Below are 23,547 nucleotides of genomic sequence, written 5' to 3'. Positions count from 1 at the left end.
AGGTCAGAAGTTATTAATTGGGAAACCCTGCTGCCAGCCTTGGACAGCATAGAAGCTGATCCAAAATCCATTACGTCAAAGGAAATACTCAGCACAGAGGTTCAATTGACCTCTCAATCCCTCAAGCTGGTCCCTCTCTGTCTGAAATGAGGTGTGAGAGTATGTGAAGCTTTTAGATGTATAAACAGAGGACTGCAGCACCCAGTGGTTTCAATCTGGCATCTGTTACAAACACTTACAAAAAACTGCACCCAGTGATGCAATTTGCACTGCACTCAGCGATGGCAAATTGGCTCGTATAAACTTAGTGACAAATGTCAGTGTAAAACAAAATCAAATATTAAAACAAACTACATGGAATGAATTTGCAGCAAAACAAAGCTACTGAACCAGTGCCACTCAAACACAACAGATGAGCCCAATAAGTCTTGATATACTGTGATTTTTTTAAAACAATTTTACTCCATCAGCTGACCAGCAGGAGGCACTGAAGCATTATATTTTTGGCATCTCAGATTGCCAGAAATTGTGTGTATCACCTTTGGGACTGATATTCCACCACTCCAGAGTTCATTTCCCAACCTAGGGTCCCTGATATGGCAATGAAATATAAAGAAAAGCAAAAGAATGAAATCCAAGAAAATTCTGGGCTTAAATCCAGGTTGATTAATTGCATAACCTTCAATAAGTCACTTGACCTTCATGTCCCCCAACCAATTCAGTTGGATAATTGAGTTAAAAACCAACCAGGACCTTAAACCAGATACTTTCTTTGAGCTTTACTGCATAAGAATATTGAGACAAAATGTTATCAAAGCAGATATCTAGTGAAACAGAGTCAGTCGCTGCTTCCAGCAGCTCTCTGCAGGTGTCTACGTTTTAGTCATCTTTAGATCAATGAAAAGCTGGCTGAAGAATGGAAGTAAATATCCATGTTAGGGGCATGCTTCAATGAGATTGAAATCGGCAGAACCAGTGGTAATTCCCACCTACTTAGAAGCCTCTACCTAGGGGAGGAACGACTCCTTCACGCAGCTGTTCTTGTCAAGCATCAGTTGAAAAAGTCAGGTACTCACTGAAGGTGAAAGAGTGCTTGGTGGAAGGATCTTAGAGCTTTCCTCTGAGGGCAATTTAAGAAAAGAAATGATAACCAATAGGGTGAAAAATGATGTGGTGTTATTCCCTGAGGAACAGACTTCATACTCATAGATTCAGCAATCATTTCACTGGATAGGTTTGCCACCCCCACTGTCATGACAGAGTATGTCAATGAATATCTTTCATTTCTAGCAATGGACTGATTTGACTAGAACAAAAGAGACACCAAACAAAACTGAAGTGCATGTGTGTATTATTTCTTATATAAAAATATACACACACGCACGTCTTCATGAATAGATGAGGGAAACTAAATATAAAAAGGCTTCTATGACAAAGAATTCTTCTGAAGGGGGGGGAAAAAAGGCCCACTTGGGTAGCAAGGGATGACCAGAAGGCAAAAAATGTGTTGGTTGTTCCCCATAGCATTTCCGGGATTTAGTCATTTATCTTTTTCCCAGGACTGTACTTTCTAATTGTCAGACTAAGTATATTTCTACATCTAGGGCTGACGGGAATTTTTAATGATCAGGTATTTTTATACTTTCAGTTTCTTTATGGTTTTTGTTTGTAACCTCTTTCTTCTTCCAGCTACCTCTTTCTAAATTTCAGTTTGTTGACAGGCAGGATATGTACTAACTTTCAGAACAACAATGCAAATTCTGCTCCTTGGCTGATATAATCATAGAAATATAAGGCTTGAAGGGACCTCCAGAGGTCATCTAGTCCAACCCCCAGTGCTGAGGCACGAATAAGTAAATCTAGACCATCCGTCATAGGTGTTGGTCTAGCCTGTTTTTAAAAACTTCCAATGATGGGGATTCCACAACGTCCCTTGGAAGCCTATTCCAGAGCTTAACTACCCTCATAGTTAGAATGTTTTTCGCAATATCTAACCTAAATCTCCCTTGCTCAAGCCATTACGTCTTGTCCTACCTTCAGTGGACATGGAGAACAATTGATTACAGTCCTTTTTATAGCAGCCCTTAACATATGTGAAGACTAATCAGGTCCCCCGTCAGTCTTCTTTTCTCAAGACTAAACATGCCCATTTTTTTCCCCTTATAGGTCAGGTTTTCTAAACCTTTCTTCATTTTTGTTGATTTCTTCTGAACTCTCTTCCATTTGTCCACATATTCCCTAAAATATGGCATCCAGAATTGGACACAATATTCCAACTGAGGCCTCACCAGTGCTGAGTCTAACAGGACAATCACTTCCCTTGTTGTACATACAACTCTCCTGTTAATACACCCCAAAATGAAGTTAGCCTTTTTTACAGCTGCATCACATTGTTTATTCCCAATTTTGTAGTTATGCATTTGATTTTTCCTTCCTATGAGAAGTACTTTCTGCTTGTCTTTATTGAATTTCATCTTGTTGAATTCAGACCAATACTCCAATTTGTCAAGGTCATTTTAAATTCTAATCCTGTTCTCCAAAGTGCTTACATCCTCTCCCTACTTGGTATCATCTGCAAATTTTATAAGTATACTCTCCACTCCATTATTCAAGCCATTAATGAAAATATTGAATAGTACCAGACGTAGGACTGATCCCTGCAGGACCCCACTATGGCATCCCTGTTTGACAGCAAATCACTGATAATTATTCTTTGAGGCTGGTCTTTCAATCAGTTGTGCACCCACCTTATACTTTCATCTAGACCACATTCCACACTGCCCTTCTCCAATCTTCTGGGACATCACACATCCTCCAAGAGTTCTCAAAGATTATTGCTAATGGTTCTGAGATTGTTTCTGCTAGTTTCTTTGGTACCCTAGGATGAAATTCAACAGGTCCTCCCAACTTGAGTATATCTAACTTATCTAAATATTCTTTAACCTGTTCTTTCCCTACTTTGGTTTGTGTTCCTTCCCCCCTTGTTGATAATATTAATTATGTTGAGTATCTGGTCATCATTAACTTTTTCAGTGAAGACAAGCAAAATAGCATTAAACACCTAGATGTCGTCAATTATTCGCTCTCCTTCCTCGCTAACTAGAAAATCTACACTTTCTGTCATCTTACTCTTGCTTCTAATATATTTAAATAATCTCTTCTTATTGCCTTTTATGTACCTTACTAGGCGTAACTCATTTTGTGAGTTAGCTTTTCTGATTTTGTTCCTATACACATGTGTTTTTCTTTTCTATTCCTCCTTAGCAATTTGTCCCTGTTTCTACTTTTTGTAGGTTTCTTTAATGACCTGAAAATCAAAAAGGGGTTCCTGGTGGATCCATATTGGCCTTTTACTATTCTTCACCTCAGTAGCCTAGCCAGCCTCTACCAACTCAGGATCTAGAATCCCAGTCTGTCCCTGAATTTTAACTTCTGCCTTCTGCTGCTTTCAGTTCTGGTGTGGACAAAAGTAATGTACTCTGGGACTCAGAACACAGACTTTATTTTTTGAGTTCTGGCTTTTAAATTTTAGTGGAGAAGTATCAGAGCAGTTTTTTGGTAAAAACTTCAGATAAGAAAAATCCTGCTTTGATGGACAATAAGTTTCTAATTCTACACATTTCATGTGTGGCTCACGATGGCATTCCTACAGCTTAAAACTGGTGGAATTCCACTGAAATCAATGGTGCAATGCTAATGTAAAGCTGGAGTAACCCAATGGGGAGCCAGATTCTATGTTTCTTAATATAGAAATACCTGAATTTTCCTGAGGAAGGACAGTATACTGGGCAAGACACTAAAATGGGATCTAGGAGATCTCTGTTGAATTCCCAGCTCTGCCACAGTTTTCCAGTTTGGCCTTGGACAAGTAATTTAATCTATCTGCCTCAGTTCCCCATCTGTAAAATGGTGGTAATAATACTTCCTTTCTCCAATCCTTTGTGTGTGTAGACTGTAACCTCTTCAGGGTAGGGACTGTCTCTTGCGATGCATTTGTATAATCCCCAGCACAACAGGTCCCATTCTCACTTGAGACTTCTACAAAATACCATAACATATATAAATAATAATTGGAAAAGTTTTGATTCTGGTTTATTTCAGCAATTACCCAAGAGGTTCAGAAAAACGTGAACCTCAATTAGCACTCTGTTTCTTTACCTGCAATGTAGGTGTTATTCTCTCCAGGGTAAGTGGCTCCAATATGTCCATAGCGAGTGAAGAGGATAACTGACAGATTGCAATGTTGCATTCTTTGCCAGAGCCTCCCTCCACAATAAGAACCAAATGTGTCTTCAAGAGCTAGATGCAGTCTCAGTCTTTATACTCAGTGTACACAGACAGCACAAGGATGAGGTTTGAATGTGATCCCTACAGAGGGATGCACAGAGCACAAACACTGCTTAAGGCTAATGTTGACAGTCATTAGCCTCTGTAGAGGAGGGAAGTAGAGGAGGGACAGAGCAATACTCCTCCCATTCCATACCACTCAGCTGAGATGGACTCATACAGGGAGGAGCACAGATAGTACCCAGTACAGAAGAGACACTTTGGCCCATGTTTCCCACACCCCCAGGAGGAATTATGCTTGCACAGTGCTCAGTGCCTCAAGAGACTCTAGCCCTTCCACATACAGTGAGTTGTGCCATAAAGGCACACACTAGCCCTGTGTGTCCACAGCTGATTATTTAACAAATGGAGGGATGAAAGGGGATCAGACTGTTGCCACTATAAACCTGGATAGTGAAAGTACAGTTCCCTAACTACCAGGTTTGGGAAAGGTCAGGCTGTCACTGTGCTTCTGAGAAGTCAGTCATAATAATTTAATTATTGGCAGTTTCTGGTTTGCATCATTATTTAAAATAAGAAACAAACCACATGTCCGGCACTAGCTAGTCAGTATCATATGTGTTTATTCTTCACTCCATGCTGACATTATTTCTAGGCGGTTTCATAAAAATGCCCATCTCACCTAAATCATCATGGACAATAAACCAAGTGAGAGAAATCAAGTTGCAAAATATTCCTTATGAAATGCTTGAAACTGAAGATGTCTATTAATACATAGTACATTGGGTTTTTTTGAAGGACTCTACCATTTGTAGATCTGTGAGATGAATGTGTCAGTGAGGCTCTGCTCTGTGACTCTTAGTTCTTCTGCAAGGTGCCTTTGCACCTGGTTCATTTGTATTCTGGTGTGGGAACTGAATTCTTTAACAAATCCCATTTCTTTGTTTTACAATTTTGACTCAGTTTTAATTCTCTGAAGCGTGCGCTGCCTGGCAGTAGTTTGCTAATTCTTTTTTCACCAACTATAAATTTTTGGGAGAGGGGCACATACTTTTGAAAGTCCAGTGAATGTAAACTGCTACTCTTACTTTTGGCACCAGCTGCTGCAGCACACAAGGCTCTTCCATGCCTTCTTGATGGCTTTTAAATATATATATATATTTTAAATAACATATTATCTTACCTGATTGATCTTACCTGACTAACAGTTGTCATGATGGAAGGGTCTGTATTAATTACGTGATTTTCTGTATATCTGAGAACCTGGCAGATCTATAGGCTGCATAGCAAGAAGTGTGCTCTCAGGTGACTATGAACTAATTTTATAATCTCTGATTATTCCCACCATATGCACTGTATTCTCCAGTCATGGAACTAGGAGAACCCGAGTCTTGTGAAAGGCAACCACACATGTTCATTTTATTGTGAGCCACAACCCAGTTTTAATTGAGAAAGACACCTGTTGACTTTAATAGAGAATGATGACATGTCGTTTTGTACCACATCCTTGCAAGTTCATGTCTTCAGGCTACACATGTCTTTTGTTCCACTGTAGCTGGTAGAATACCTTTCCTCCTCATGCTGAATCAACATGATTTAAAGCAGTGCCTCCTGCCAGACTGCGAGAAGTGGGACCACTAAAACACTAATACAAGATGTGCCAGTATACAGAGTGAACAAGAATGGCAGGAACTGATATAACATTATATTCGGGGTTCACAGTGGGAATCGGATTCAGGTTCTGCCCTTCTGAAGGCCTAGCCTCTTCCTTAGTTCCCTGAATATAATGTAGTGTAGAACATCTGATTTGCCAAAGTAAGCACATGAATTAATTAAGCAAAGTTCGCCGATTACATTGTCCACCACCCACTATAACATTGAAAATACATTGTAAAAAGTTGTTATCCAATGTCTGTTAATTTTTTAAAATAATAATAGTAATGCAAAACCCACTGGTCATTTTTAGTGAATTTACTGTATCCTGGTTCATAGCAACCTCTGCTAATATTAACTGCCTGAACAAGCCAGAAAGTTGAAATATTGAAACTACTGTCATATGGGGAATTAATTTAGTTTTAACTCTCCATGGTATGACAATGTGTGGAAGAAAAGCTGAAGAGGAACAAAGTTAAATAGTGAAACTGTAATTGCTTTACTCCTCTCCATACAGATAGACTCATATGGAGCACAAAGGACTGAAGAAAAAACTTTATAAGAGAAGCCAGCTGTTTTATGAGAGATTGTGCTTAATATGTTGGTTTATCCAAGTTCTCTCCTGCTCTGCATAAACTTGGGTAAATAGCTATCCAAATCTACAAAGAAATGCATTGTTTTTATTTGCACAGGTAAAGTAATGTAATTTAACTGAACTGACCCGAAACTACTCCAGTGAACAGAGAAATTGCCATACTTGCTTAGACCAGTGGTCTGTCTAGTCCAGAATTGTTTCTCTCTCAATGTCTACTACCACATATTTAAGAGGAAGATGAAAGAAACCCCATACTGGACAATTATGGAACAACTTGCTTAGACGGAGATACCTGTAACCCATCTGAAGGTCTAGGCCTCTTCCTTGCTTCCCTGACTGTAACATACTGTAGAACTCCTGGTAGTTGAAGATAGCAGTTGGCTAATACCCTGAAGTATGAGGGCTCATCTCCCTTATAAATGTTTTATCCTATCTAATGCAATTACCTTTATAAACATCTAATTAATAATTTTTAATACTACCTAAGTTCTTCTCTTCAGGGAAATGAAATATTTTGGCAATAAGTTCCACAAGTTAACTATGCATTGTGTAAAAATGTGTCTGTTTTCAATTTTCCCTTTTCACTTCCATTGAATTTTCTTGTACTATAAAGGGGTAAACAGGATCACCCAGTGTGCCTCTCTTTACCATTCACTATTTTGTATGCCTCTAACAAATCTCCTCTCTAAACCACAGTCCCAGTCTTTTAAGTCTGTCTTCTTCTGGAGTATCTCCATGACTTGAGTCACTTTAAACTCCCATCTCGGGACTATATCCTATGAGATAGAGTAATCAGAACAGAGCAGAACATTCCAGGTGGTGGATGTACCGTCAACTCTCATAATAGCATTATAATATTCTCTCTCATTTTGCAGACATCCTAAGATGGTTTGCTTTTTTTTTACCCCCACTGCAAACTGAGCAGAGGTTTTCACTTAGCTGTTCACAGTGATTGTTTGATTTTTTTTCCCTGAGTGATTACAGTTAATATCCTTTGCCTCTTAAAAAAAAAAAAAAAAAGCTTGCTGCTGAATCAGGTCACCTATTAGATGGCACGAGGGAAGGACACAATCAAGGATACATTGTCTTCAGTGTGCAACTTTTTCAGGAGAAAGAAAATATGTGTATAATTTCTGGCGGACTAGTTCTGTCTGTTATGAATTTTACTGTTATGTGCTCCCACATGGAAGGCCTAATCCTGAAGGAGATAAAGCACACAACCGTACTCCTGTGCAGGAGTAAGAGTTCATGTTTATGGATCCCTTTGTAGAATTGTGGCCTAAAAGTTTAACTAATGTAGTTTAATAAATGATCACAGAAATGCAAGTTTTAAGTGGCCACCTGCTACCTGACTCATAGGCCATATATTTTGACATACAATTTACTTCTAAGGGCTTGTCTTCATTACCAGGGTAAGTTGATCTAAGTTATGCTACTCCAGCTACGTGAATGATGTAGCTGGAGTCGACGTAGCTTAGGTTGACTTACCCCGGTGTCTTGACTGGTGCTGCATCGATGGGAGACACTCCCCCTTATCAAATTATCTTACTCTTCTTGAGGAGCTGGGGTACTGGAGTTGATTGGAGAGGGCTCTGCCATCGATTTAGCAGGTCTTCACTAGGCCCACTAAATCAACACCCGCTGCATTGCTGATCTCCCCGGTAATGAAGACAAGCCCTAAACATTCAGTAATGCTTACATGACTGAAAACTTCAGTCCAACAGAAGTTCTCTATAAAAATAAAAGTAAAATCTGGGTCTTGCACACTGTAATGGTCAGGAGACATATAATTAAACAAATCCCAGCCTAAAAATGTAAAATCAAAATACTTGAATAAAATATTCAGAAGTAAACACTATTTGCCTTTTACCTTAATATAATCTGGATATTCACAAAGCACAGAAATTGCTGACCTTTACCTACAACTCTTTTTCTCAATTAACTTTACTAAGCAAAACATAAAGGAGTGTGTGTGTGGGTGCGCACACACACATGTGTAAGTGGTAAAATAAGAAGGCGACATTTGATGATGGAGAGCAGAAGTTTAAAAAGTTGTTAAGAATTACAGAACTGTAACATTTCTGTATAAGAATTTCTTAGAAGTTCAAGCTGAATATCTGAAACTAGTATCCCTGGAGACTGTACAGCTTTGAGAAATGTTTGTTTAATGCTTGGTATAAATGCTCAGTTGAATGCACTGATTTTTAATTATTTGATGCTTCTACTGATTGGATATTACATAGTATACTGGGGGTTATTATTATTTATTATTTGGTGGCGCCTAGAGGCCCCAGTTGAAATCAGCACCCCAATACCTATACATTGTGAATAAACATAGTAAGAGACATTCCTCTGCCCTGAAGAGCTAACAGTCTAAATAAGACAGTAAAAAGGTGGAAAAATGAAGTAGTATAATTCCTATTCTACAGATCTGGAACCAAGACATAGAGACATGAAGGCCCAGATCCTCAAAGGAATATTGATTTCAAGGGAAGTTAGGAACCCAAATACCTTTGGGCCTACATGACTTGCTCAAGGTCAAAAGGAAGGTGGTGCCAGAATGAATCAGTTTTGGAACACTGGCCTGTTGCCTTCCAGATTCCAAGTCAACATGACCATCTTTCCTCCTTCTAACACATGTTTTAGACAGCTAAATTAATCTGTATTGAATTTTGTTTCATGTCACATGTAGTATGACTGACATAATCTCTATTTTCACATTTCCAAACTGACATAAACACACAAACACAAATTTGGCTTGGGTCAGTAAACACATTACTATCTGAGACGTTATTTGTTCAGTGGATTATGTGAAATGAGCTGATGATCACAAGCCAGTTTATAGACACATGACAACTAGCATTTTTATACGCCGGCTCAGGAGAGAGGGCAAAAAGACTCACCCCATTACCCTTAGAGGTAGGAGCATTAGGTAGGGTTGAAAAACACTGCCAAGACATTTTCATGGAAGCTTGCACTATCACCCTCCACCTTGCATCTGTTCTATGAGTAAATAGTTTATGTCCAGAGCTTTTAATCTATTACCCTTCATGAGCATTAAAATTCATATTTTTAAAACAATGTTTTTCTTTTTAACTGTGTATAGCACATTTCAGGATTAGTGTGTTATATAACCTGGAAATAGCACTTACTGTATGTTGAGGACAGAAGCACGCAAAGCAGAAAAGTGTTGCTGTTCAGTAAGATTGGTTGCAATGACCAGACGAGTCTCTGACAGTGAGACTCACATATGTACTAATGGCATTTCCAGTGAAATTAGGACTAAAGCAGAGTTGTCAGTGTTGATCTTGTCAATACAGAAAGATTGGGTAAAGAACCGGCAACCAAGCCGAGATTAAACAAAGCTAATATAATGTTTGAAATTTAAACCATTCAAAACACGAGAAACACAAATATTGATACCAGATATTTAAATAGAAATACTTTTTCTCTTACCTTTAAAGTTCCTGTTTGCTTGGAATCACACAGCCAGAACCAGAACCGGACTCTACACACTCCAAGGCTGGCTGGGAAGAGTTTTGTAGTAATTATCCTTGCTCTATTTCCTTCCTGCTGGGCAGATGAGTTGACATACAAAAAATGTTGTCCACTACCTTAAAATGAATGAAAATGTTCTTTGAATACAACTTCATACTTAAGAGCATAAGCCATGATAGATAAGTAGATAGGTAGCTAGCTAGATAGTGAGAGCAATAATGTATCTTATCAGACCCAAATATATATTTACACATAGGCCAAGGGTCTGATAACAGATGTATATATTATTAACACATACATATTTTACAAATTTATTCCTTAAACCCTCCTAAAGCCACTTTTGCTATTCAGCCACTACCTTGGGCCTAGCTCTGTTGCAAACAAAAGACATTACTAGAGGTGGACTGAACTCATTGGGGATGTTCAGATCTGAATGCAAATTCATCTCTAAAAGAACCACTTTTTTCTAAAAAAGGTTTGAGATAGTGATGTCTATCTATGAAAGTCATTGTTCTTTTGAAAGGGTTTTGCTAGTACTAGAATTAACAATAGCTCCAAGTTATGTTACCTGTACGTTCTTCATGGAAGCAGGGGAAACTTGAAGGTTATTGAACTGTCTCAGGGTGACTGTCTGCTTTAAATGAAGTAGGTCCAGCTCCCTTATGCCAGAACAGGTGCTCCCAGTTTGGCCAATTAAGAAGATGGGTCAGAACTGGGGGTTATAAAGAGCCAGGGTGTTAGCTGGGGAGCAGGGAGTGCCCTGTGAGGGGCTGCCAGCATCCCCTGCGAGGGGAGGCAGTAGGAACCTGCTGGGGGAAAAGACCTCCAGGAGAAAGCCCTGGGAAGTGGTGCTCAGTTAAAATAGCCTGGAAGAAGTCCTGAAGTAGGTCCTGAATCAGGAGGGACTGAAAGGGACAAAGGGGAAAGTCCTATGGGTGGGCTAAGGAACTGTTTTTTGTGAGGTTTTTGCCTGTGTTTGGAACATAAAACTGCCTAGAAAAGAAACTCTTGGTGTGGCAGTGGGTCCTTCATGGCCTGGAGACAAGCAGCACCTTACATGGACATAATTCACTAAAAGACTTAAATCTTTACCATTAAACCAGAGATGTAGCACAGTACATTAACAGCTCTGTGGAATACGAATAACATGACCCATTGCCTGGTTTTAAATAGGTCTGATTCCTTTTGAATGCACTTACTCTTTTTTCCTTTAGAGTGGCTTTCTCCCTTGACAAATCACTCTTACTCTCTTTACTAGAAGAGAGTATATTGATATTGATATATTGGTAATATTTGATCCTAGGATAACCTAATGGCAAACATCTCTCATTTTCATAGAATCATAGAAGATTAGGGTCGGAAGAGACCTCAGAAGGTCAGCTAGTCCAACCCCCTGCTCAAAGTGCTTGTAAGGTGTCAGTAATCACTACAGCTTTATTCCAAACACTTCACTTCCATATAAACATTGCTTCTAAAATATAGTGGCCACCACAGCAAAGCCAGTATTGCCACCAGCTATCACACAATGGCATCTGATATGCCACAGTAGTCTCTTTTCTCCAGAATAGCATTGCACTAGCAGTGTAAATGGGCCTTAAAATGGAGGTCAGTTATAGTTAACCTCACTTTAGGACTTCTTTACAGAGTGGTGTAAAGGGCCTTAGCGTGATGGAGCACTCAGGCTGCTATCTCTTCGGGCTTCATTACCAGGGTGATTGACTGCAGAGCGCTCTCCAGTCCGGTACTCCAGCTCCCCAAGAAGAGTAAGGTAAGTCAACCAGAGAATGTCTCCCATCTGTGCAGCGCAGTCAAGATACCAGGATAAGTCAACCTAAGCTATGTTGACTCCAGCTACTTTATTCACGCAGCTGGAGTAGTGTAACTTAGGTTGACTTACCCTGGTAGTGAAGACAAGCCCTCAGATGCCACTCACTATGTACTGTTGTCACTTTCCTTCACTTGACTTCTTAATATTGATTGTTGTAAAAAAATTCAATCAAAAGTCTAAAGGACTATTATAGAAATAAAATTCACTTTTGACTTTGGTGACAAGTCAAGGTTGTTGTGAGCTTCACAGCGGTGTCAGCTCATAAAAGACATGGAAATGACTTTGCACCAATCAGTAGCTACATTTTACATAAACATATTCATGAAATAACAGTAACACACAATGTGTAATTATACAACCTTCCAAGTACTTTTTTTTAAGCAACAAACACTTTTTGATCAAGCAAGCTCTCTTAATATCCCATTTTCAAAACATTTACAATGGCTCAATTGCTCAGGTAAAACAAACTATCTTTGTTCTGGTGGTAGCAGTGAGGAAGGTCAGGGTAATTCTCCTCTGGAGGATAAAGTTCAGAATTTTTCATATCAAGGAACACACGGAATACTCTTTCTTGTTTAAACATAATCAGCTACAAGCATATTCAGAATCACAATAGTAGTGTGTCCCGGCCCTTAATGGGCTCTTCTAAACCTTTTGGTACATAATTGGCTAACAAGTTGCAAAATCAAATTGATAGGTTCCCTGTGAGTTTGGAGAAACTTCTAGGGCAATTACAAGTAGATTAATTTGGTCTAATTAAGACAGGCTTTTAGCAATTCAACAATAAGATTTTCCCTGGAAGGAGGACTTCACTATCCATGGTGGACAGTTTCTCCAGTGATGTCTTGTATCATTTCAACAGTCAGCGGTACACCACCATGCAGTAGTATCTATTTCTCAAACCACCACTCTCCCTACCTTAAAGGTGAGCTTGGGTCCCATCTGCCTTGTGCTGGCCCCTGCCATGATGCCTCGCATTTGAACTCTTGCTGGTGTGTGGTTGAATTTGGGGCTGTCCAAATTCCAGTTTCATATGTTCTGGGATTTGGAGTATTCCAAACTCCATTGTGCACCAGATAGTCCAACAATTCAAGTGTGAGGCATCATGCCAAGGTGAGGCATAGGTGTAATGCAGCTGGCCTCGAAGATCATGGTTAAGGAAGGTGGAGCTGGGGTTCTTCAAAGACAATGGTGATAACAGAGGGTGGAGGAGGAGGCATGGAAGAAATATTGGAAGGAAGAATGAATAGTCTAGAGGGGGAGGCAAGACCCATGGAGAGGACCAGTGAATGGTAACATACACCTATTCCACCCCATCTCAGACCACACACACACAAACACACACACACACAGACACACACACTTGCCAAACCTTCCTAGATACCCTAGTGACAAGCATGCCTAACCAGTCCCCTTCTCTGGAAATCCCAAATCTTTCTGCAGCCTCATGACAACTCTGGTTTAACTCCTCCCTGCTAATTATTACTGTTATAATCATAGTGCCTAGAGAACCCAAATAAAGTTGGGGCCCCATCGTGCTAGAGTGCTGTACAAACACACATTAAGGGGACCCTGCCCCCAAAGAACTACTGATGAATGCTGCTCTTTTCCTGTAATAGGATAACCGGGGTGGGACAAGAGAGCTGTGTTACAGCTTTAACAATTAGAATATACCAAGGTGAATTCATTACTAAGATATCAGATGATGCCACTCATTGGCTCTGAGGAGTTTGGCTGATGGAACATCTAAATAAAGATCTATTTTGGTGTGATTTTTTAGCACAAAACTGTTTCTGGCAATTGATCTGGAAATTTTTTTTTTGTATTGTGGTAAATAATAAACCTTTTGAGAAAGTGCAAATGGACACAAAGATATTTGCTCACTACTTGATTATTTCAAGAATCAGGCTCACATGGACTGGCGGCATAACATCAAAGGCTATTTGAAGTGAAGTGCATTTATTTTTACCTAAAATTGCACACACACTTAGTTCACTCATTCATAAAGTGAAATTGTCTACTGGATTTCAAAACTGGATACAACATGCCACTCTCACAGACCTGCAAATGATCACTTATTCAGAATGAGATATTCAGTTTGCACCTCAATCCCATGTAATTTCTGGCTGAAACACCACGAAAAGGGAGGTTTTGCAAATTGCAATGACTATCAGTGAAATGCTTTCAGTTTCTGTCTGTCTGTCTGTTGGAATATATATTTTATAAATAAATATAAAAATATAATTTTTTTCAGATGATCTGCTGATGTTGGATTATCACGGTGTGAGTGTTACACCTCAGTACTTTCAAGAGGTGCTAGATTTTAAACATTCTCAAGTAAAAAAGTTATTTCAAAGTTATTATAGTGACATGGATATGTTGTATTCTAAATCAAATGGAATGTTACTATATGTTCGTATCATACCCAGCAAAACAGAGACCCAATCTAGTTGGCTCCTTGGTACTATGACAATACATATGATTAATAAAATCATAATTTTGCTCTGGCATTGGACTAAAGCGTTTGAGGTTGGAGTATTTTTTTAATTGATTATCTGTCTTTTCTGAAGATTTATAAAGCAACGTCTCTTGGATATGCTGGTGGAAAATCTGGGGAGGTTAGCTTATGAGAAGAGCAAAGCTAGATGTGTTAAGCAAACTGTTAATTTTGTTTTAATTCTATTTTCTCTGTTTAATCAGCCTTGTTTTTATTGAGATTACTGTTTGGATAATTTCATGCAGATGTCTGCCTGGGAACAAGGACCCCGTAATCTTCAGAGAGAGGTGCTGGAGGGTAAAGAATTTCTGGAACCTGCACTCCCCTCTCAGTCTTGGTCAAGGCACACCAACTACCAGTCATATTGTGTTGCCAACCGGCTGTAGCAGGCAGCCCTAAGAGGAGAATCTGAAAGACCAAGGAGGAGATGAGATCTGGCAGACATGTTGGTCACAGGTACATGATGAAGACAATGGATATTACAATATTTTCATCACCTACTAATACTTGGTCTGCATTATTTGTTTTCTCCTTAAATCTTAGCATGACAGACTGTTGTCTTCATCATACCAGGTCATTGTATTCCATGCTAGTATACTTTGTTCTGTGAGTAGTATCAAGGGTTACTTTGCTATCAGAAGCTGGGATTTGGGAGTTGGGACATGCTAATACAAAATGTATGTGTCATGTATTTAAGCTCTTGACCAGCCACAACATGGGGGGGAATAATTTCCACTGAGATTTTTTATTGTGGCCCCTCAACGATTGCTCCTTTTTCCCCCTTTGCTCCTCAATCATCCTTTAAGGACCTGAATCTTTATCTGGAACCCATGAGTGTTATGCTAAGCTTCAACCCAGGACAGACATTGAAAATGATGACCTGCAGCAGAGCGCTATGGTTGATGTCATTGGAATTGCATGCATTTACACCAGCAGAGAATTTGGCCCCTGAAGTCAGATTCTGTTGTTGCAGTGATTTCTTACTCTTTATTATTTGCACTGCAGGAGCACTTAGGGCCATCAGTCCAGGGTCAGGACCCTATCATGCATGGTTCAGTACAGATGCATAGTAAAAGGATCACAAAGAGCTCATCCTAGATTATGACAAAATACAATGGGTGGATGAGGCAGAAACAGGGAAAAGGAAAGGACAAGATAACAGTAAAGTAAGCAAGTACAATAAGCAGAAGTCTCAGCTCACCACCTGCCTGCACATTTTGTTCATTTATGAAATGGGTTTGCTGTTTAAAAAACAATCCATTCTGAGTTTCGAAAGCCAAATTTCAGATTTGTTTTTGTTTGTGACCATCTGAATTACATGCTGTGGAAGATCAATATCTATAGAAATGTGTTTACAGCTTCATTACACAGGATATACAAAAAAAGCCATTGAGCTCGGTGGCGTTACTTTGAATTCACGCCAGTGTAACTGAAAGCAGAACCTGGCTCATTATGTAAAGTGCAGCAGAATTACAACAAAATGACGACACTCAGTCAGAAATGTATAAGGCATCTCCTATGGAAAAATCCAACAGAAAAGGAAACATTATGTCACTGACTGTATTCTCTTTTTTGTATTTAATTTTTCATCTTTGTAGGTCTAAATGAGTAGGTTTACAAATACCTCTTTAATTAATAAGGGTTTTGCCAGATGCTTGCAAATGGACATTAGGTTTATTTAATCCACTGTGCCTGCTTATAAAAAGTTCGTTTCTCTCCAGGGGTCATGATTAATAAGTATCCTTAGATTTGATTTAGCAGCTCATTGTCTAGAGATGACTAAACAAATGCATCAAACCACAATAGAGTATCAAGAATGATATAATCAAGGCCACTTTGAAAAGAGCAATCTATAAAATTACACTGATGCTGACCCAACCAATGATTAAAACGGCTGATAACAGGCCTCTCTGTTAGGCTGTTTATTTTTAATTGCATTCAGATAACACTGGTGGTTACTATGACTGTATACATGACAAGATTCAATACACTCATCTGGCCTACTTTAGCACTGCCATTTATGATGTCTATCCCCTATTGTACCTTATCATCCAAAAGAATGGAACATTTTTATGGGCATTTTCCAATTAGCGCCACAAAACTGTGGAATTTGCTCACCACCACTACCTTCTGGCACAATACACTGAATTGATCACAGGTCGACTAAGCAGGCCTCCTGCCTATTGTGGGACTAATTCTGCAGAATACTTTGTTTCCTCAGCAGATGGCTTAATGATTTTCAGAGCTAAGAGTGAGAATTTTCCATCCCTTTCCCCAAACTGATGTGAGAAACTTAATATTACCTGGTGTGTGGTCATCATCAGGACCACTTTGCCCTGTGACAGCCCTGTTGCCAATACTCCAATCAAAATCACTGACAGAATCTCGTGTTAATCCACATGCAATAGTCCAATCTTGATCTCCTGTTTCAAAGTTACAGCTTCCAGGGATACTGGTATATTGGCCTGAAAAGGCAATAAAAAGTAAATTCACTCTCATGATATCAATATATAGTATATCAGTTGGTATATTTAAAATATGATGATAAGCATACCGCACATAGTAATAGCAAGGATTCTGTTCAATGAATGCCAAATTTAAATATGTTAAGCTGAGAATGTTACTTACCGTATGTTTCCACATTGTGGTATACATATATGGTATATCTTGATATAATGCAGGCTCAAGAGACAAAGTGGTCTCTTTATTAGAGAGATATAATATTGGCTCTATATGCCCTCCACCCTTTGGATATGTTTAATGTCATTGGTGTATGGCTATGGCCAATGGTGAGGACATTAGGGAGACATGACTGAGTATGGGAGTTGTTTGATATTGCGTATATATTGGCATTACTGTATGGTGGCCTATGAGCATAGTTTTATAAGTGAAAGAAGATATGATGGTTAACATACTGGATTTGGACTTAGGAGATCTGTGTTTAATGCCCAACTCTGCCACAGACTTCCTGTGTCACCTATGACAAGTGACTCAGGGCCAGCTCCAAATTCTATTGAAATCAAAAGGAATCTTTCCATTGATTTTAGTGGGCTTTGCAGCAGGCCCTTAACTCACTGAGTTCCGTTCCCTATCAGTAAAATGGGGATAATATTACTCCCTTTCTCCCACTTTTGGTTCTTCTTGTCTATTAAAGTGTGAGTACTCTGTGGCAGGGACTGTCTCTTAGTATGTGTTTGTACAGCGCTTAGCACTGTGGAGCTCACTGGCTGGTGCATCAGGATGCTACCATAATACCAATAATGATCATTTATGGGGGTTTTTTAAACAAAGAGGCATTTCCTCAAAAATTGCATCCACTCACTTCTCCTACTAATATATCAGTTACATGCTCTTGGAACCAAGATGGAAGTAGTCTCATATTGAGCTACCATTCCCTGCTTTGACAGTGTTCCTTTAAATCAGCCAGCTCTAGGTATTGAGAATTAAATTAAATTTATTTTTATGTGGTACGTTTCAACACAATGTCTCAAGATGTTTTACAGTAAGAGATAAAACAACAAGATGTTCTCAAGAAATTCTTCTTTTCAGATCTGCGGAGATGATTCATATGACTCTAAGATACATTAATGTTCAGGATAAAAATGTGTAGAGGGCAATACTGTATCCCTTTTGATAATTCACCAGAAGCAAAATACATCCCCTAATCAGAGAGGGTATCTGGTAGTTTTGCCTCTGGTTGGACAGGAAGAAAGTATGAGTGCACAGATCAATCTTGGAGTACATTACATTGGGAAAAACTGATCAATTGATTGATGAAGGAGACACATATCCGCTCACTATTTCAGCATTTGCCCTCTTACTTTTTTTCCCAATGGGATACTATTTTCAACACTACAAGTCAGCTAATTTCATAATGATCACTAAGGTGCAAAAAGCAAGAACAGAAGATAATATTGTCACGGCCATAGGTATTGTCACGGCCATAGGTGCTAATGTCATTAATGTTATGAGTCACTGAGGTATAAAAACTCAGGATTAAACTCTCAGTGCACCTGGACAGTCATTAAGGGATAAACCATCCTTGGTTTGGACAGGCAAACCTTTTCTGGAGTTCCTTTGGATTTCAAAGCATCTACACAACAGGAAGTTTAGGGACTAGGCTCACCTTTCAAGGCCAAATGGTCCCAGGTGAGCAGCTTTAGACTCAGGGGATTCCCAGGGGAAAAGGCCAGGGGGTTAGGGAGGACCAAGAAACAGTATGTTTAAATTGTGACATTCCAGGAGAGGGACAAGGACTAAAGGCTAGATCTATACTACAGACTTCTGCCAGCATAGCTATATTGGTCAGGAGAGTGAAGAAATATTATCCCTGACCAACATAACTAAGCCCCTAGTTATACCTGCAAAGCTGAGCTTTTGCCAGTACAGCTTGTTTTGCTTGCGGGCAGAGAAGGAGGAAGGAGTATGTTTTTAATATACTGGTGCAAAGTGCAGCTTTGCCAGTATAGCTGCATCTGCACTAGGAGCACCTTTGCCAGTGCAGTATAGCAGAATTCCTATTCCTCCTAGTGTGGACATAGCCTAAGTCAGCTCCTCTTGGAGAGGAGGCGGTGATACATTCGCTGACAAGAATTGCCTGTATGCAGTTCATGATCACTTCAGGAAGCAGTATTTGTGTACAGTCTGCAAATGAAGAAGTTACACCAAGCAAATGCCCTCACGCAGCATCACAGATTTCTTCTCCAATGAGACATTAACCTGCATTGATGCAGGCAAAATTAAATGATTTTCCTAAAGTCACACAGGAAATCTAGGGCAGAGTTAGGACTCAAATCCAAACCTCCCATAACCCAGTCATGGGCCTTAACCACCAGGCCAACCCTCCTTTCAGCTTTGTGCGTACTGAAATTCACATCCCCATAGCCCAGACTGAAGTGCCGTGTAGACAAGCATCCACATGCTACAAAAATTGCAGATCCTCTTTTACACTCTTGGACTGTAAATTAATCTGTTCTCCAATTACAAACTGCACATCTTAGCTCCTTGAGAAGAAGAAAACAATCTAAGCAGATGGGACCATTTCTGACATGTTTAATGTTCAATTATTTAATAGGATGCCCCCAAAATATTTTGTTTGCAAAAATAGGCTTGCTGCCATTATAGAAGGATCTTTTCAAATGAGAAATTAAAGCAATTCTCTTTATTATGATGCAGATATGCAAAACTATAAACTTTAACCAATACTGTTTTCTAGGATTTTCTTGTAAAAATCTGGTCTAGTATAAATACCTTAAATAAAGATGATTTTGAGCTATGAATAACATATGTAACCCCCTTAGGGTTTAGAGAGAGCAACAGGGTGTGTGCATCTGGAGCTCCAGACAGAAGGGAAACTCATGGCGATGAGGGGGAAGTCCCGGAAGACTGGAAAAAGGCTAATGTAGTGCCCATCTTTAAAAAAGGGAAGAAGGAGGATCCTGGGAACTACAGGCCAGTCAGCCTCACCTCAGTCCCTGGAAAAATCATGGAGCATGTCCTCAAGGAATCAATTCTGAAGCACTTAGATGAGAGGAAAGTGATCAGGAACAGTCAGCATTCATTCACCAAGGGAAAGTCAGGCCTGACTAATCTAATTGCCTTCTATGATGAGATAACTGGTTCTGTGGATGAAGGGAAAGCAGTGGACATGTTATTCCTCGACTTTAGCAAAGCTTTTGACACGGTCTCCCACAGTATTCTTGTCAGCAAGTTAAAGAAGTATGGGCTGGATGGATGCACTACAAGGTGGGTAGAAAGTTGGCTAGATTGTCGGGCTCAACGGGTAGTGATCAATGGCTCCATGTCTAGCTGGCAGCCGATATCTAGCGGAGTGCCCAAGGGTCGGTCCTGGGGCCGGTTTTGTTCAATATCTTCATTAATGATCTAGAGGATGGTGTGGATTGCACCCTCAGCAAGTTTGCGGATGACACTAAACTGGGAGGAGTGGTAGATACACTGGAGGGTAGGGATAGGATACAGAGGGACCTAGACAAATTGGAGGATTGAGCCAAAAGAAATCTGATGAGGTTCCACAAGGACAAGTGCAGAGTCTTGCACTTAGGACGGAAGAATCCAATGCACCGCTACAGACTAGGGACCGAATGGCTAGGCAGCAGTTCTGCAGAGAAGGACCTAAGGGTGACAGTGGACGAGAAGCAGGATATGAGTCAACAGTGTGCCCTTGTTGCCAAGAAGGCCAATGGCATTTTGGGGTGTATAAGTAGGGGCACTGCCAGCAGATCGAGGGACATGATTGTTCCCCTCTATTCGACATTGGTGAGGCCTCATCTGGAGTACTGTGTCCAGTTTTGGGCCCCACACTACAAAAAGGATGTGGAGAAATTGGAGAGAGTCCAGCAAAGGACAACAAAAATTATTAGGGGTCTGGAGCACATGACTTATGAGGAGAGGCTGAGGGAACTGGGATTGTTTAGTCTACGGAAGAGAAGAATGAGGGGGCATTTGATAGCTGCTTTTAACTACCTGAAAGGTGGATCCAAAGAGGATGGTTCTAGACTATTCTCAGTGGTAGAGGAGGACAGGACAAGGAGTAATGGTCTCAAGTTGCAGTGGGGGAGATTTAGGTTGGATATTAGGAAAAACTTTTTCACTAGGAGGGTGGTGAAACATTGGAATGCGTTACCTAGGGAGGTGGTGGAATCCCCTTCCTTAGAAGTTTTTAAGGTCAGGCTTGACAAAGCCCTGGCTGGGATGATTTAGTTGGGATTGGTCCTGCTCTGGGCAGGGGGTTGGACTAGATGACCTCCAGAGGTCCCTTCCAACTCTGATATTCTATGATTCTATGATAAGGGCTGCAGCAAGAAGGCCCTCAAAGAGTGAAGCAGCCAAAAATCTGCCTGAAGCCTGAGAGGGACAGAGCAGCTAATCGGGCACACCCCAGGACAGGAGCCAGGAGGCGCACTATGCCAGGAAGAAATTGCCCAAGAAGGACAAATTGGAGCTGGACCCAGTATCACTGCTGCCCAGAGCTGCTTGGGGCTGAGTACTGGGGCTTGTGACTTTGCATTGGGAATAAGGAGAAAGGCTGTTAGCTAGTTAAGCAGGGAGGTTGTCGCTCTGTGTGGCTTTGCAGAGAGTGGCAGAAAAGGCCACCAGAGGGGTTTGTTGGAGGAAGTTCACTGACGATGACCAGGAGTACCCAAGATTCACTGCTGGACTGGAACATTGCCCAGGACTCCTGAACAATGTGTGCAGACACATTGCTGGTTGTCTGCCCTTTCAGACTGTGGTACCACTGGGCCTGTGGGGCCTTGAGTTGAATGCAACCCTGTTTTACTGCGCCCCTATATTTCCCCCTATTGTTTTTCTCCACTCACCCCTCTGTAAATAAACATTTCCCTTTCCTATATTCATTGTACTTTTCCAGTGAGGGTGTGTTCACCCTGGGGGGTTTGGAACAGGTGCCCCTGGGGTGGAAGGAACTTTCCTTGCTGCCTTCCTGGGCGCACAGTCTCTTGGCCAGAGCTGCCCGCAGAGCAGACTCCATCTTGGCCACGAGGGCGCTAAAATTACACATATAGCATGTGAACTCTAAGAGGAGGATCCTACAACTGGTGCCTTAGGAAAACCATTAAAGAAAAATAGGAACACAAACACATGGAACATTCCACACTGGTCCATATTGTACGCTGTGCTGCACTACAAAGGAAAGCTGAGCTTTAATAAGTGAAATAGACAAGCAGGCACTGCAAAAGAATTTGGCTGCGCAATCTCAAAAGAAAGTACATGTGTTTTGTAGAGTTCTAAACAGATCAAAAACCGAATGAATTTTGATTTTATAATGCTATTTATAATGCAGTGCCTGACAGCAGGAATTCAGCTCTAATATCTTACCAGTGCTTCAGAAAGCATTTAATAATAAATATTTATGAACAGCATTTGCAGGGTCGATTAAGTCACCTGCATGTCTGCACCTGCTGGGTATTTCTTCTTTTTGATGTAAACAGAGGCTGTTTAGGAGTTATGAGAAAAGGACTGGTCCATTTGTCTGCAAAATTGCTTTTATTTCAATAATCCAAGCACTGCACGAGATGGTTCATCAATGTTGAGGCCTGCTATTAATCAGATCTGGGTGTATAATTGACTACAGTTCATGAAAACTGAAATGGCTTTCATGTGTGATTTTCACATCCGTACTTCCAATGGGCTTTGAAAGAAAATGAAAATTGTGCAAGAATGCCTGACTGGAAGGAATGAAGCATATAAAAAGCAACTGCTGCAATTTTATTTTTTTTAAAATAGGATGCAACACAATACTCCATTACACCAATTGTATGTGGATATGATCTCTGTTGGGCCAAACTCCGTTGTAAATCTAGAGAAATGTTTCAGTGGAATTACTCCAGATTTACACAGCAGCAAAACTGGATCCTTGAATTCAATAGTTACACTGGTGTAAAACTGGTGTAACAAAGTGGGGGATCAATTCCAACCTGGAGCTGAGAGAAAAAAGAAAAATTGCAGCCAAAAGTTTCAAATATCCAAAGGCGATGTGAGGGTGGGGCAGGTTGGAGCAGCAGGCGTTTCTCTCACAGTCATTCTGCCCCCTGTCTTTAACAACTCCTGCTGCTTCTCCTCACCAGGGGAGGGTTGTGGAAGGTCCCTGCATCCAGGCTGAAGGGGCAGAGGCTTTCCCCTAGCGTTGTGAGAGAAAATCTGACCTTTGCTATTTGGAGCTGCATTATGCTGGGCGTGTGGAGTGATCAACAGCAACCCTGTGCAGGAAGAGCTCAAGGTGGCTGAAGGATGAAAACACGCTGGAGTACATTTTGCTCTTCATTATAAAAGAGTAGTTTATGCCCCCGTCTAGTGCTTATTCTACACCACAGCAGACACACCCAGGGATCACCTCTACCCCTGTCTCAAATCCAAACACCCCCAGCCCTTGGTACTGTGGTATTGTAGTAGCCAGGCAAGGTACTAACAAACTTCAACAGGACTTTATTTTTTAAAGTGGAAACCTCTTTTCCAAGCTGCTGCTGCATCCTGAGTAGCTCTCCCTCAGCCTCTTCAACTCCTCCCCACTCCTTCCTGTTTCCTGTCCTTTCAGACTCCCAACAGCCAGTGCTCCCAATCCTAATAATTACAAGCAACATTTAAACACCACAGGTATGCTGGACAGGGCAACCTAGCAGTTACTTTAGCACTCTGTGTGCTACATTGCAATAT

At 40.5% G+C, this 23,547-nt stretch overlaps 1 protein-coding gene across 1 annotated transcript in view; it reads right to left on the bottom strand.

The window, feature by feature from the left end:
- Positions 1–23,547, bottom strand: part of MALRD1 (MAM and LDL receptor class A domain containing 1) — a 478,214-nt gene that overhangs the window by 85,512 nt on the left and 369,155 nt on the right. The window contains exons 31-32 of the mRNA XM_037891563.2: positions 16,662–16,823; positions 9,992–10,149 (exon numbers count right to left, since the gene is read on the bottom strand). Of these exons, the coding sequence (XP_037747491.1) occupies positions 9,992–10,149; positions 16,662–16,823 (320 nt within the window). The remainder of the gene's footprint in view (positions 1–9,991; positions 10,150–16,661; positions 16,824–23,547) is intronic.

The sequence above is a fragment of the Chelonia mydas genome, chromosome 2 (genome assembly GCF_015237465.2).
Source record: "Chelonia mydas isolate rCheMyd1 chromosome 2, rCheMyd1.pri.v2, whole genome shotgun sequence".
NCBI classification, from domain to species: domain Eukaryota; kingdom Metazoa; phylum Chordata; order Testudines; family Cheloniidae; genus Chelonia; species Chelonia mydas.
This window is presented reverse-complemented; position numbering and strand designations above follow the sequence as displayed.